At 45.0% G+C, this 11,469-nt stretch overlaps 1 protein-coding gene across 1 annotated transcript in view; it reads left to right on the top strand.

Annotated features, from left to right (window-relative positions):
• Positions 1–7,805, top strand: part of LOC142786758 (acid-sensing ion channel 2-like) — a 47,535-nt gene extending 39,730 nt beyond the window's left edge. The window contains exons 8-13 of the mRNA XM_075884391.1: positions 276–363; positions 2,155–2,200; positions 2,283–2,314; positions 2,686–2,758; positions 4,418–4,606; positions 6,832–7,805. Of these exons, the coding sequence (XP_075740506.1) occupies positions 276–363; positions 2,155–2,200; positions 2,283–2,314; positions 2,686–2,758; positions 4,418–4,606; positions 6,832–7,131 (728 nt within the window). The 3' untranslated portion in view covers positions 7,132–7,805. The remainder of the gene's footprint in view (positions 1–275; positions 364–2,154; positions 2,201–2,282; positions 2,315–2,685; positions 2,759–4,417; positions 4,607–6,831) is intronic.
• The last annotated feature ends 3,664 nt before the right edge of the window (positions 7,806–11,469 follow it).

Below are 11,469 nucleotides of genomic sequence, written 5' to 3' on the forward strand. Positions count from 1 at the left end.
GTATGTATGTATGTATGTATGTATGTATGTATGTATGTATGTATGTATGTATGTATGTATGTATGTATGTATGTATGTATGTATGTATGTATGTATGTATGTATGTATGTATGTATGTATGTATGTATGTATGTATGTATGTATGTATGTATGTATGTATGTGTGTGTGTGTGTGTGTGTGTGTGTGTGTGTGTGTGTTTGTGTGTGTGTGTGTGTAACTACAGTGACTAAGGCACATAGGACGCCCTTGTTAACCCGCTGTCTCTAATTTACAGAGCTGCAGGACGAGTGCATCAGAGAAGTGAAGGCCATCATGGGCCTGGAATCAGCAGAGCATGTGTGCAAGTGCCACAGGTCATGTGTGTGAGTTGCCGACGGTACACTGGGGACCCGCAATGCGTGATTCTGTTTCTTACTGTGTCGTAGCTGACTTTATAACCCTGATTCTCTTCCCTTACGCTGTCGGTTCTTGTCGTCACCTTCGACAAAGAGTCGGCTGAGTCACCTCGGTGCTATCAGGCCAACTTCTGTAGACCTCTCACTGGCTGAGCACTTCTCGAAAAGATCCTGCATCTGCCCCTGCTTAAGAACTGCGTACATCAAAAGTGACGCTGTCGCTTGGCTTAGGAAAGCGCTATGAAAGAGCAGGCATGGTCCTTTAAAGCTGTGAAATTTGTAGAAAAAGGTAGTGTACGGATACTATTTATTTTCTGCTTACATTGTCTTCATCTTCGCTGCCCCCTCCCCGCTTCTGATGCTGAGTATCCAGCCGTACTGTTAACCTGGTTAACATCTTGTTCCACCTCTTTCTTTGTAGCTAGAGATAACGACGTTCTGTTTTTTTCTATTTAAGGGATTGCGAAGATTGTACACTGTATTATGAGCACATTGTGTTGTCGTAAAAAAATGAGCTCATTTCTGGGTAAATCTCAAATCTGAAGAAGGACGGTCGAGATGTAGAGGAATAAAAATTATTCAAATGGCAGCGCGTTCGTTGTCCTTGCAACATAATGAGGGTGGATCGTATACTGTGGGAGCTTCCGTAACACCAACTTCCATTAAACCAATCAAGTCATCTGGTTATCTTCACAACTCCTCTAGCAAGCTACAAACCAGAAACGACGTCTTGTAGAAGGAAGGTGGTGAGTGCTGCCATATTTCAGCAGAGACCCGATGAACTGTAACTATGGAAGAACTGGAATAAAGCTGAGCTTGTTTTCGTCACTTGCTAGCAGCCAGTGTTCCTTCAACATGACACTGTCGTCACCTGCGCCACTAATACATTGGCCGCCCAACGGGTTTAAGGTCTGCAAATGGTGATTGAGGTTGAAGTTGAATGAGCCCTGCAAAAATTTTGAGTATGGTCAAAAAACGCTGTCGATTGGCAGCGAAGGCTCCTGGGAACACGGGAGCCAAGTATTGTAGCCCAGCACGCAGCCTGAAATTTACAATAAATTATCAAAGTCAGCTAAAAATCGCTCTCTCTTGTCTCGACAAATTATGGAGGAAGCTAAAAAATCACTTCTGGAAGGCTTATGTGAACATTGCGCATTCGGTCGTTACAGGGATCGCTGCGGGAGGCCATGAAATATCAAGGTGTGCAGCGTGACCACACTGAAAAAACCGCGTATTCGAAGAAAAAAAGATGAAAGAAATGCTCAAGATCAGAAGGCGCGCGTGACGTATTTTCTTTACCCATGCCACCACCCCTCGCTTAGCTTCCAGCGCTTTCGTCGGAATGAGAGTAGAGGGAATGCAAGTGCAACGTGCGACAAATATTTCTAGCTCCGCTCGCACTGCATGGGTTTTTAAATTTTTTGTTGTGTTGAACTCGTGAGGCAATGAGCTCTTTCAATGATTTGATTCCATTGTTACTGGAAGAATTGTTTCAGGGTCGCTTTAAATAAACTATCTCGAAACATCTGCTCTAGCAAAAAGTTTCCAACTTGTCTTGAAACCCGCTGAGCCCACTCATGGCACCGTGTAGAACACAGTGCCAGATTGATAAGCTTTCGAATGCACCGTACAATATTACTAACACAGTGCTCGGTGTTGTACCAATGATTGTGGGACAAAAATATAAGAACATAAACAAATTAAGTAAATGATGAAAGGTGAGTGTATTAAGGGGTACACTTATCCATAACTTTTCAGGAATGTCGAGTACCACAAGGAGGTCTCTCGAGCTGCGTTGCCGGAGGTAAGAACTGAGACCCAGGAAGAGTACAGGTGTGGAAGCGAATAATAAAATTCTGCTTGTTGCTTCTTTTTCCCCACGTCAGTCTTTCGGCATTACACCAGATGGCAGAAAAAGGTAAGCGTTTTGCGACAGCATATTCGCTAGCAAAATTTAAACGTCATGAAGCTAGTAGGAATGCGCTTGACAATGAGATGTGTTATTTGTTTATGACCTGTATAAGCTTATATATCATACATATTATATGATAGATGCGTTTACTACAACTCCTAGCTAGACATCAGTGAGGCCAAAGACCGCTGGCGCCAAGCTTGACACTGAGTTTATGATAGGTGAAGTAAATTTTATGATCATCGATTGTGGGCGAAAAGTGATGCTAATGGTGTGTGAGCGGCCGCAAATGGAGCCAATGCATGTTGAATGTTTTACGCAGTGACTTTGTTGACAGTTGCTTCAAGACGGCAATACGTGTCTCCTTGTCCTTACAGGGCCTTGGCTCGTGTGGTAATCTACTTCGCTCGAGACACCTACCTCAAGGTCACGTCCGTGCCGAAATATAGCGTGAGTGCTCAGCCTGCTGGAATTTGTCACGCAGAGGCAGTTCACGTTCTTTTTTTTCCCATTGCGAAATAGGACTTCGTTGAGATGCTTTGGTGCGTCCTCAGTTGAGGCTCGTTCGCACCGACGACTAGCACTGGCCACACAATCGAGGCAGTCGCAGGGCCATCTGTCGTGAAACGTCGCAAATGGCAGCTCGGGTCGCAAAGCGACTACTCTGGCTCAGTCACGCGTTGCTAAATTTTTCAGTTACGTGTCTGTGGTCACACACATCTGAACCAATCGGATGTGCAGAAAAAAGCCGGCAGCGTATTTTACGGAGCAATGTCAACGCGAGCAGACGTGAATGCTTTGCGGTGACGCACATATAGCTCACATGCAGGTGTGAGCAGCGGGCTTTCTGAATAGGGTTTTGATAGCTTGTCGAAAATGGTCGCGCGATCAGAACTAGTCACAGGTTTGAACGAGCCTTTATAGTTAAAGTGCTTGCAGTTCTTTGTAAAAAACACCATCTCCCGATAAAGTAAACCATGCGTAGATGCGAAGCAGTGGGCGCTAACCTTTACACTGGCGGTGGTATTGACGTTGGCTCTCAAAGCGGCATTGCTAAAATTTTTATTGCTCTATAACGCAGAGGAGAAATCTCCAACTGCGGCACTACGTTGGAGGGCAAAATTCTGTGCCTATATATGCGGGGCCAGTGAACGGTTGTGCAGCATGAGCGGTCAGTTTTTTCACTCAAGAAACTCGTTATATAGCAGACGCTGCCTGCGTCGGCGTTGCGAGGTGAGAGAGGGGGAGCGCAGGATAGGTGAGAGAGGGGAGGGGACGCGGATGCGCAACGGAGGTGTAAACGCCGCTGGAAAGAATGTCTAGAGCAAATGCGAAGAGCAAGCGTAGGAAAAGAGAGGGGGCGGGGCGCGCATGCGCAGTAAGGGTGGTCACGTCGCACACCAGATTGAGCTCGACCATAAGAAGCCTCGCATCTAACCATTCCGAGTACAGAAGTTAGTCACCAATGATGAAATAACGACCACACATCGCGCGCGAAGAACCATTGGTTGGCATGCTCTGCTAGGATGACACATTTCTCGCGCGACAAGAATGAAGAACACGCACGGTCTCGCCTAGACTCACTGGTAGTGTACGCGCGGCTACAGAGTGCTGAAATCACACCAAATAAACAGGTCTCTGCGATATAAAGACACCAAGGGATTGAAAGTGTTCAAGTCTCAAAGTTATGCTGTAAGAGGCCTGTGTTTATCATGGTTCTGACAAAGACGCGTTTTTTTTTGAAGCCATTAGCTCTAACCTGTTGTCCGGTTGGTATAGGTGCCGTAGCGGAATGTACCAGGATTGCTTTGTTCGTACGCTGAGGCATAATAGATGCATATCGAGTTTATGCATGTTAGAGACATCATTTTGCTAAGATGTTTGATGTAACATGTCTACTACATTGGTGCTTGGCGCACCCGCAAGGTTACAAAGAACCAAGAATTGACAAATTGACAAGACGCATCAATTTACCTATGGTGTTTTCATTCCTTTATTCCTGCTCGGACAACCATGATACCACAGTGTGTTCTAGCTGTGAGCCTCCACCCTGAATTTGTCAATGTACTGTTGCTCCGCCACCTCTGTAGTACCCATGTGGGACCGCAGGGCAGCCGAGTCGTGAGCAGCATCGGCGGCATCAATGGCATGTACCTGGGCGTGTCCTTCTTTGTACTCTTCGGAATGTTCGACGCCCTGTTGCGGGCCGTCCGACTTCTCTGGTGTAGACCTTTCGCCACCAGGCGGCGCCACTTGTCGAGACAACGAGGAGACCAGCATCAGGATTACAAGCATGGGGTACGATACGTAAACTATTCCCAATTAGGCAGTATATGAGCCGGCTTGCATTCATTGCTGGACTTTGACGCAATACACCTAATAGAAGTTACTGCTGGAACTTTGACGGAAAGTCAATACAATTATGGTGGCCTCACATAAAATCGAAGGCTTGTCGTTTGACTGATGCAGATTGTCATTGACCCAATGCGTGTCTTACTGTCAAACGGATGTGATGAACTGTTGAGTCACCTCATGTGCAATCTCTATGACTATTTCAGTGGTGTACGCTCTATAAAGTCTACATATAGCGTTTAAGCTTTTCAACAGACACAATTTTCTCAATAATGACTTGAAGGTTGATCTAGTCGCTCAAGGAGGCTGCCTGCATACACCACGTTAGCTTTCTTAGGAAATTGTGGACTATCACTGATTGCTGAGGTAGTCGCCTTGTAAGCATTATATTTAGGGGGCATTACGACAGCATATTTTACACCATTAGAGAGAGCTAAAACAAAAGCCCTAGCTCTGCATACGAAAACGTAGCCAACGGCCACGTTTTTTTGAAATGTATAATCCCTAGATTTTACTGTGACTTTTACAGCCGAAAAGCGGGATGAAGAAATATATCCTTGTCCTTATCAGCTTTGCATTGACATACGTATGCATTTTCATAATGGCATATCAACTAGCTTACGTTATCGAACTTGCTTAGTTGTCTTGTTTTCTCACTAGCTCGGAGTGAGAGTGCTGCAATAAATTATAGCCACCAGGGTTGTTAGCCATGGGCAATCAGTTAATTATTACATACGGCGTGAACCATCCTTGAATGTCGTCCTGAAAGGTCATAGCGGGTAAATGCGGCATAGGCGGTCTCTTGAAGTCATCAGGCCTACACCACAATTGCTGACAAACCTGCGCCAACTAGAAATTACTGCGCCTAACTGCTCTGAAAGGGTCCTTTTAACTAATTTGGACCATTGCTGCGCCACAAGGTGGTTTTAGAACTGAAAATAATGTTGACAGCACGCATCATAAGCGGATGGTCATCGCATCGTGAACGTGATGGTAGCTATCTTGTACGATTGCGCTGCTGCAAAAGCACGGAATTGGCTGATCAATCATTTCGACTTTTGCATGATTGTGCTGATGCATTTTCTGGTAACCATTGGCAAAGAGCGAAGACTATGTGGCAACTACCGAAAAAAGCGCTAGATTGACACATCGCTGACAAAAAGCGATGTGTGTGGCCCAGTGCCACTTTAGGCCTAGTGCACACTTTTAATAACCGGTGACTAACTGAGAGCACTGAGGCCCCGATCGCTGCCGGCTAAGCCATTGTGACCGTCCAAAAAGCCCGCTTCATACATTGACATAACAGGGAGGGCCGCTATAGGGGGGGAGGCGCAATGTCGGCCCCCATACATTGACATGATAGGGAGGGGTGCGTAGCGAGACTAGCTAATCTCCCCGCCTTTCCTTTCTGTGTACTTTTCCTTTTTATAGGCATATGTTGAGTTTGTACACGAAATAGGCGATCCCACAATGATATAATGACTTAAACGTGAGAAAAATTAATAGGCCAAGCTTGTGCGAAGTAGTAGGTCGCGCAAGCCTTAAAATAGCGAAACTGAACGATTCTGAGAATCGAAAAACAGTGCGAAACACAGGTTGCTGAAAGGGATGGACAGCGCTTTGTCCGTCTATTTCAGGGTTCCTTGTTTCGCGCTGTTTTGCGCTTCGTTGATTGTGTACTGACCAGCCCAAATATGTGCGTGTAAACGATTCTGAAGACTAATATGTTTGCATTAAGTTGTTTTCGACGATGAAGGTTGTTTATAGGTTGCTTCTAGGTCGTCGCTATGCTTTAGCTAGGTGATACTAGTTGCTCCTACGTTGATTTTGCAGTAGAAAGAGGTTCGCTTAAGCAACACAGACATAACACATATGTGCTAACTCCGGAGAAAAAAGCTCGCGCTGAAATAGTGGGTTCGCTGCTCTCGTACAGTCACATACATGGCATCTTAGTCCGACCGCAGACAAATTGCGCTGAAACCAAGCCTTCGCAAGTCTCATAGATCTGGTGGCACCTTGTTGTGGGCGTAGCCCTTCCATCACTTCGCGGACTTCTCGCAGTTATAATAGCTTTGCTTATAACGCAATATTTGCAGGATACGATACAGGACGTCGTCAACTTTGTGCACGATTGTGGTTGACATTTACTTAACGGACGCTTCCCTGTGCAGGTGAACGAGATCCCAGACCTCGCCGGTCCCTACCCGGGAAGGGCAGCGCTCGACTACTACCCTGCCCCGCCAATCAGGCACCGTGGTGGCGACTTTCGCTCCCGCATTTCTGTTCCCCAAGTACCCTATAGTCGTCCCCAGCAAAACGTGTGGGGTAACTGCGGTCAAGTGACCGGATCTATTTTCGGACAATACGGACGGCGGCATCTGCTAGACTTCAAGTCCCTGGGCGTGCGTCCCACCCTGCTGCCTGAAGTACGTCGGCAGTATGTCGAGGAACGTGATCTGCATAACAATTAAGATGCTGGAAAACACGTCTGCGTGCTATCTTGGATTGCTATAAATTACTTAGATTACTGGAAGGTCGTCTTAAACGCGGGTGAAAGTATTCGGCACAGGGTGATGCTACATGTTTAACAGATAGCGCTTTATTTAGAGTGAAAACGACATCAACGGAAATATAGTAAGGGTGTTTGCATCAACAATCACCAACAACTTCAACGAAAAAAAACCGTCACCAGAAATATAGATATATAACTGAAAAAAAATCTACCTATTCTTCCTAATCACCTGATCAGTGTGCCTGTGCGCAGTGCACGTCAGGTTCCTTTAGACGTGCGCGCACTTGTGCTGGCTTATGCTAGCTATGTTCGCGGAGGGAAACGATGGTCAACAACCGAATTACATTGAACTTCGGGCTATCATTTAGTACATAGTTTACACAAAGTGTCCTGACACATTACCAGAACTGTAAATTCTACGGAGGGTTGCCATCACGGGTGCTTGACCCAGCCAGCGCCACTGCATCTTTAAGAGCGACCACGGGTACAGGACTCAGCCAGTGCTACTACGTCTCTAGGAGCAATCACGAGGGCTCGACCCAGCCATCGCCACTACGTCTTTAAAAGCACGTAAGGATGCTCACGTCTTTTTCTTTCTCTTCTATACAGCTTTCACTACTGAGTGCCTTCAATAAGAAAAAAAAATGGCAAAGCTTGCATGAAGTCGCTTAATGCTCAAAACAGCGAAGCTGAACGATTATGGAGTCTTATATAGTTCCTTCTAGGTTATTACTGTGCTTTAGCTGATACTACGTTGTCTCTAGGTTGGTTTTTAACGCACAGGCGTTCCTGTTTATTCACAGACAGTCACAGACTCGAAAGAAATATACAAAATCCAGAGTCGGAAACTCTCATAGATTTACGGGCACATCGTCGTTGAAGCCGGCCTTCTAAGACTCCGAGGCCTGCTCGCAGACACCGTTGTCTTTTTCGTTCCCCAGTACTCTCTCGTTAAACGTATTGCTTAAGCACTCCATACGATTCTTGTTTCAGCGGAGCTCAAACTTGTGGCCTTGGTGTCTATCACTGGGTTGATAATTAGGGGACCCCAAGACTTCGTCTTTCGGAGTTCAACGCGATAGCGACATCCTGTTCCCCGGGCATACTTCAAACACTCACGGCATAGCAAATTCTTTCGAATTTGCTATGCACACATTACGTGACCTTAAGTGGATAGATGCAGTAGTGTGTGTGCCTCTTGTAGTGGGGTACCGACTTTCAACCATGGAGCCATTCTGATAATCACATATTCTGACGCTCGTTGGCAACTGACGCTTGTACAACGCAATATTACGGCAATTTTTTGTGTTAGATTGTGAAGCATGTATACACTATGCGTGTGACTGCGAAGCATGAAAGCTACTTTCACTACATTTCCAAGCAGAGAAATCTCTATTCACAGTTTACAAAAGCAGAGGCGTGGACTTGAGGTAGAACAACCGCGTGTCACGCAGACAACCCTGGATTGATCCCCACTGTGAGGAAGGATTTATTCTCATTAATTTTTTTCATTTCCTTCGTTCTCACTTTTTCGGTCACTCATAAGATTATGATTTTTCGCTCACGACGAACGTTCTGCATTTTCGACGAAGTCTCGCTTCTGTCACATCGTTGCAACTAAGATGTAATTATCTGCTTGTGTACCACTTACCAGCGCTGGTGAGTCTGTCTTTTTTTTCCTCTTTCCTTGCCCTCTGATTCGAGATTGTATAAAGCTGAGCACCAACAAACTGTATCTTTAATCCTGATGAAGGCCAGACTCTAGGCCGAAACGTCGAAATAAACCACGTTGTGACCGCTCACGGAGGGTCTACTGGACTATATGCAACGCTACGGCCACTCAACCACCATGCCTGTCTACATGATATATATATATATATATATATATATATATATATATATATATATATATATATATATATATATATATATATATATATATATATAAAAATTGGCTTGAGCGGACAAACGTGCGAAAACTTTTATTGCTCCTACGTTTCGGCCGGGGTCCGGCCTTCGTCAGGGAATACATTGCGAATGTCAACGTGCTGCTTATATACATTGGGGGCCCCCAACACGTGTCTATTTAATATCAAATGTCACATATATGACAGTGGCACACAAATCAACATGCGAAAGAGCACGATGTGATAATGACAAGACCATATCACGAAATGATAACATACGGTGAAGTCTGCGCAGCAAAAAGGGCGTTTTCTAGCCTCTCTTTTAAAACTAATTCTGCAACTAAATAACTTCGAATTTAATCAAACTCACTATGTACAGACGAGTGGCACCTCGATGGGCACGAAGATAGGACCGAATTACGCCAACATATTCATGGGCACATTGGAGGACAGGTTTCTTGCCACGTGCGCCCTAAAACCGTTATACTATAAGCGCTTTATTGACGATATCTTTTTGATATGGCATCACGGGGAAACTGAACTTTTGTCTTTTGTGGAAAGCTTTAACAATTTTCATCCATCAATCTCCTTCTCGTTCGCCTACTCAGCATCAAACATAAACTTTCTGGACGTCACGGTATGCATATCAGGTGATAAACTAATGACAAAGCTTTACAGAAAGTCGACTGATAGACACCGCTACCTTCATTTTGAAAGTAGCCACGTAAGACACAACAAGACAAGCATACCATACAGCCAGGCGCTCCGTTTTAAAAGGTTGTGCTCCGCACAATCTGACTTCAGGGATAATTGTGACAAGCTCAGTGATGCACTAACAAGACAAAAGTACTCGCCTCAGATAATTGACGATGCCATTAAACGTGCTAATGAAGTGGACAGGAGCGTGCTCCTCCACTCCAACAAGCCTGCTCAACAGCGACCATCTACAAACCTCATATTAACGTATTCCGCATCAGCACCAAACGTTAACCACATCCTACGAAGGCACCACAACATTCTTATGCAGAGCGACCGTCTCAAAAACATATTTTCGGAATCGCCACGTGTAGTCTATCGCCGGTCGAGAAACTTGCACAATATGCTGACTTCATCTGTACTAACTCATCCTGCCTATTCAGGTTGCCACCCTTGTGGCAAACCACGTTGCAAGGTTTGCGTACACATGACCACCTCTATTTCAGCCCACAGTTCGGCGTCAAATTTCACAATGAAAATAAATGGTGATTACGATTGCGATACAAGTAACTGTGTGTACCTACTTGAGTGCTCAGTCTGTAAGCTTCAGTACTTAGGCCACACAGCGACACCATTCAGACTGCGGTTTAATAACCACAAGGTGCATGTCACAACTTTTCCTAACCTACCCCCATCTAAGCACCTGAATGCGACAGGACATTCACTCGATAACCTAACAGCAACCATATTAGAATCTGGTTTTAAGTCTCACCACGAACGGGAAGCGCGCGAATCATTTCTCATCTACAAATTTAAAGCACTGTCATTCGGCATTAACGAAAGCGCAGGAAAGCTCACGTTCCTGGGCGCACGTTCAGCAATGGGATCACTATGTCACGGACAAGGCTAAATTCCCTATCACATGTCTGCAGCTTTCATCAGTTTTCAGCCTGTAACATACAATTCTGTTATATTTCGTTCTCATGAATGCCATGTATCTCACTTTTACCAGTTTTTTTTTAAATCACCATCGTCACATATTGCTGTTCTCGTTGCTTTACATCTGTTTTTTGTTAATTCTTTTAGCGCATTGTTTCTGGTTGTTTACCTATGTTTCTTGTTAGTTCATCGAGTTGTTTTAACGCAATATTGTTAAATGCATTCGTGGTACATTATCACCCTTGTTATGTTGATCCTTTCCGTGACTGTGAAAAACGCCCTTTTTTGCTGCGCAGACTTCACCGTATGTTATCATTTCGTGACATCGTCTTGTCATTATCACATCATGCTCTTTCGCATGTTGATTTGTGTGCCACTGTCATATATGTGACATTTGATATTAAATAGACACGTGTTGGGGGCCCCCAATGTATATAAGCAGCACGTTGACATTTGCAATGTATTCCCTGACGAAGACCGGACCCCGGCCGAAACGTAGGAGCAATAAAAGTTTTCGCACGTTTGTCCGCTCAAGCCAATTTCTATTCATCACTGGATTCACAGAAGACACTCGCTGGATATCCAAAGACTATGAATCCCGCACGGACAACGTCGAGAACTACTTGGGTGAAGTTACCAAGGACTGCTGTGAAAACAGCGGTCATAGGCGACTCACAAACGAAGTATATTTTTCATCACTTTGACCCACAACAAGAAGGCACACCAGCCTTCATTAGCAAGCCCGGTGCGTGTAT

This window comes from Rhipicephalus microplus, chromosome 2, assembly GCF_043290135.1.
Source record: "Rhipicephalus microplus isolate Deutch F79 chromosome 2, USDA_Rmic, whole genome shotgun sequence".
In the NCBI taxonomy this organism is placed as follows: domain Eukaryota; kingdom Metazoa; phylum Arthropoda; class Arachnida; order Ixodida; family Ixodidae; genus Rhipicephalus; species Rhipicephalus microplus.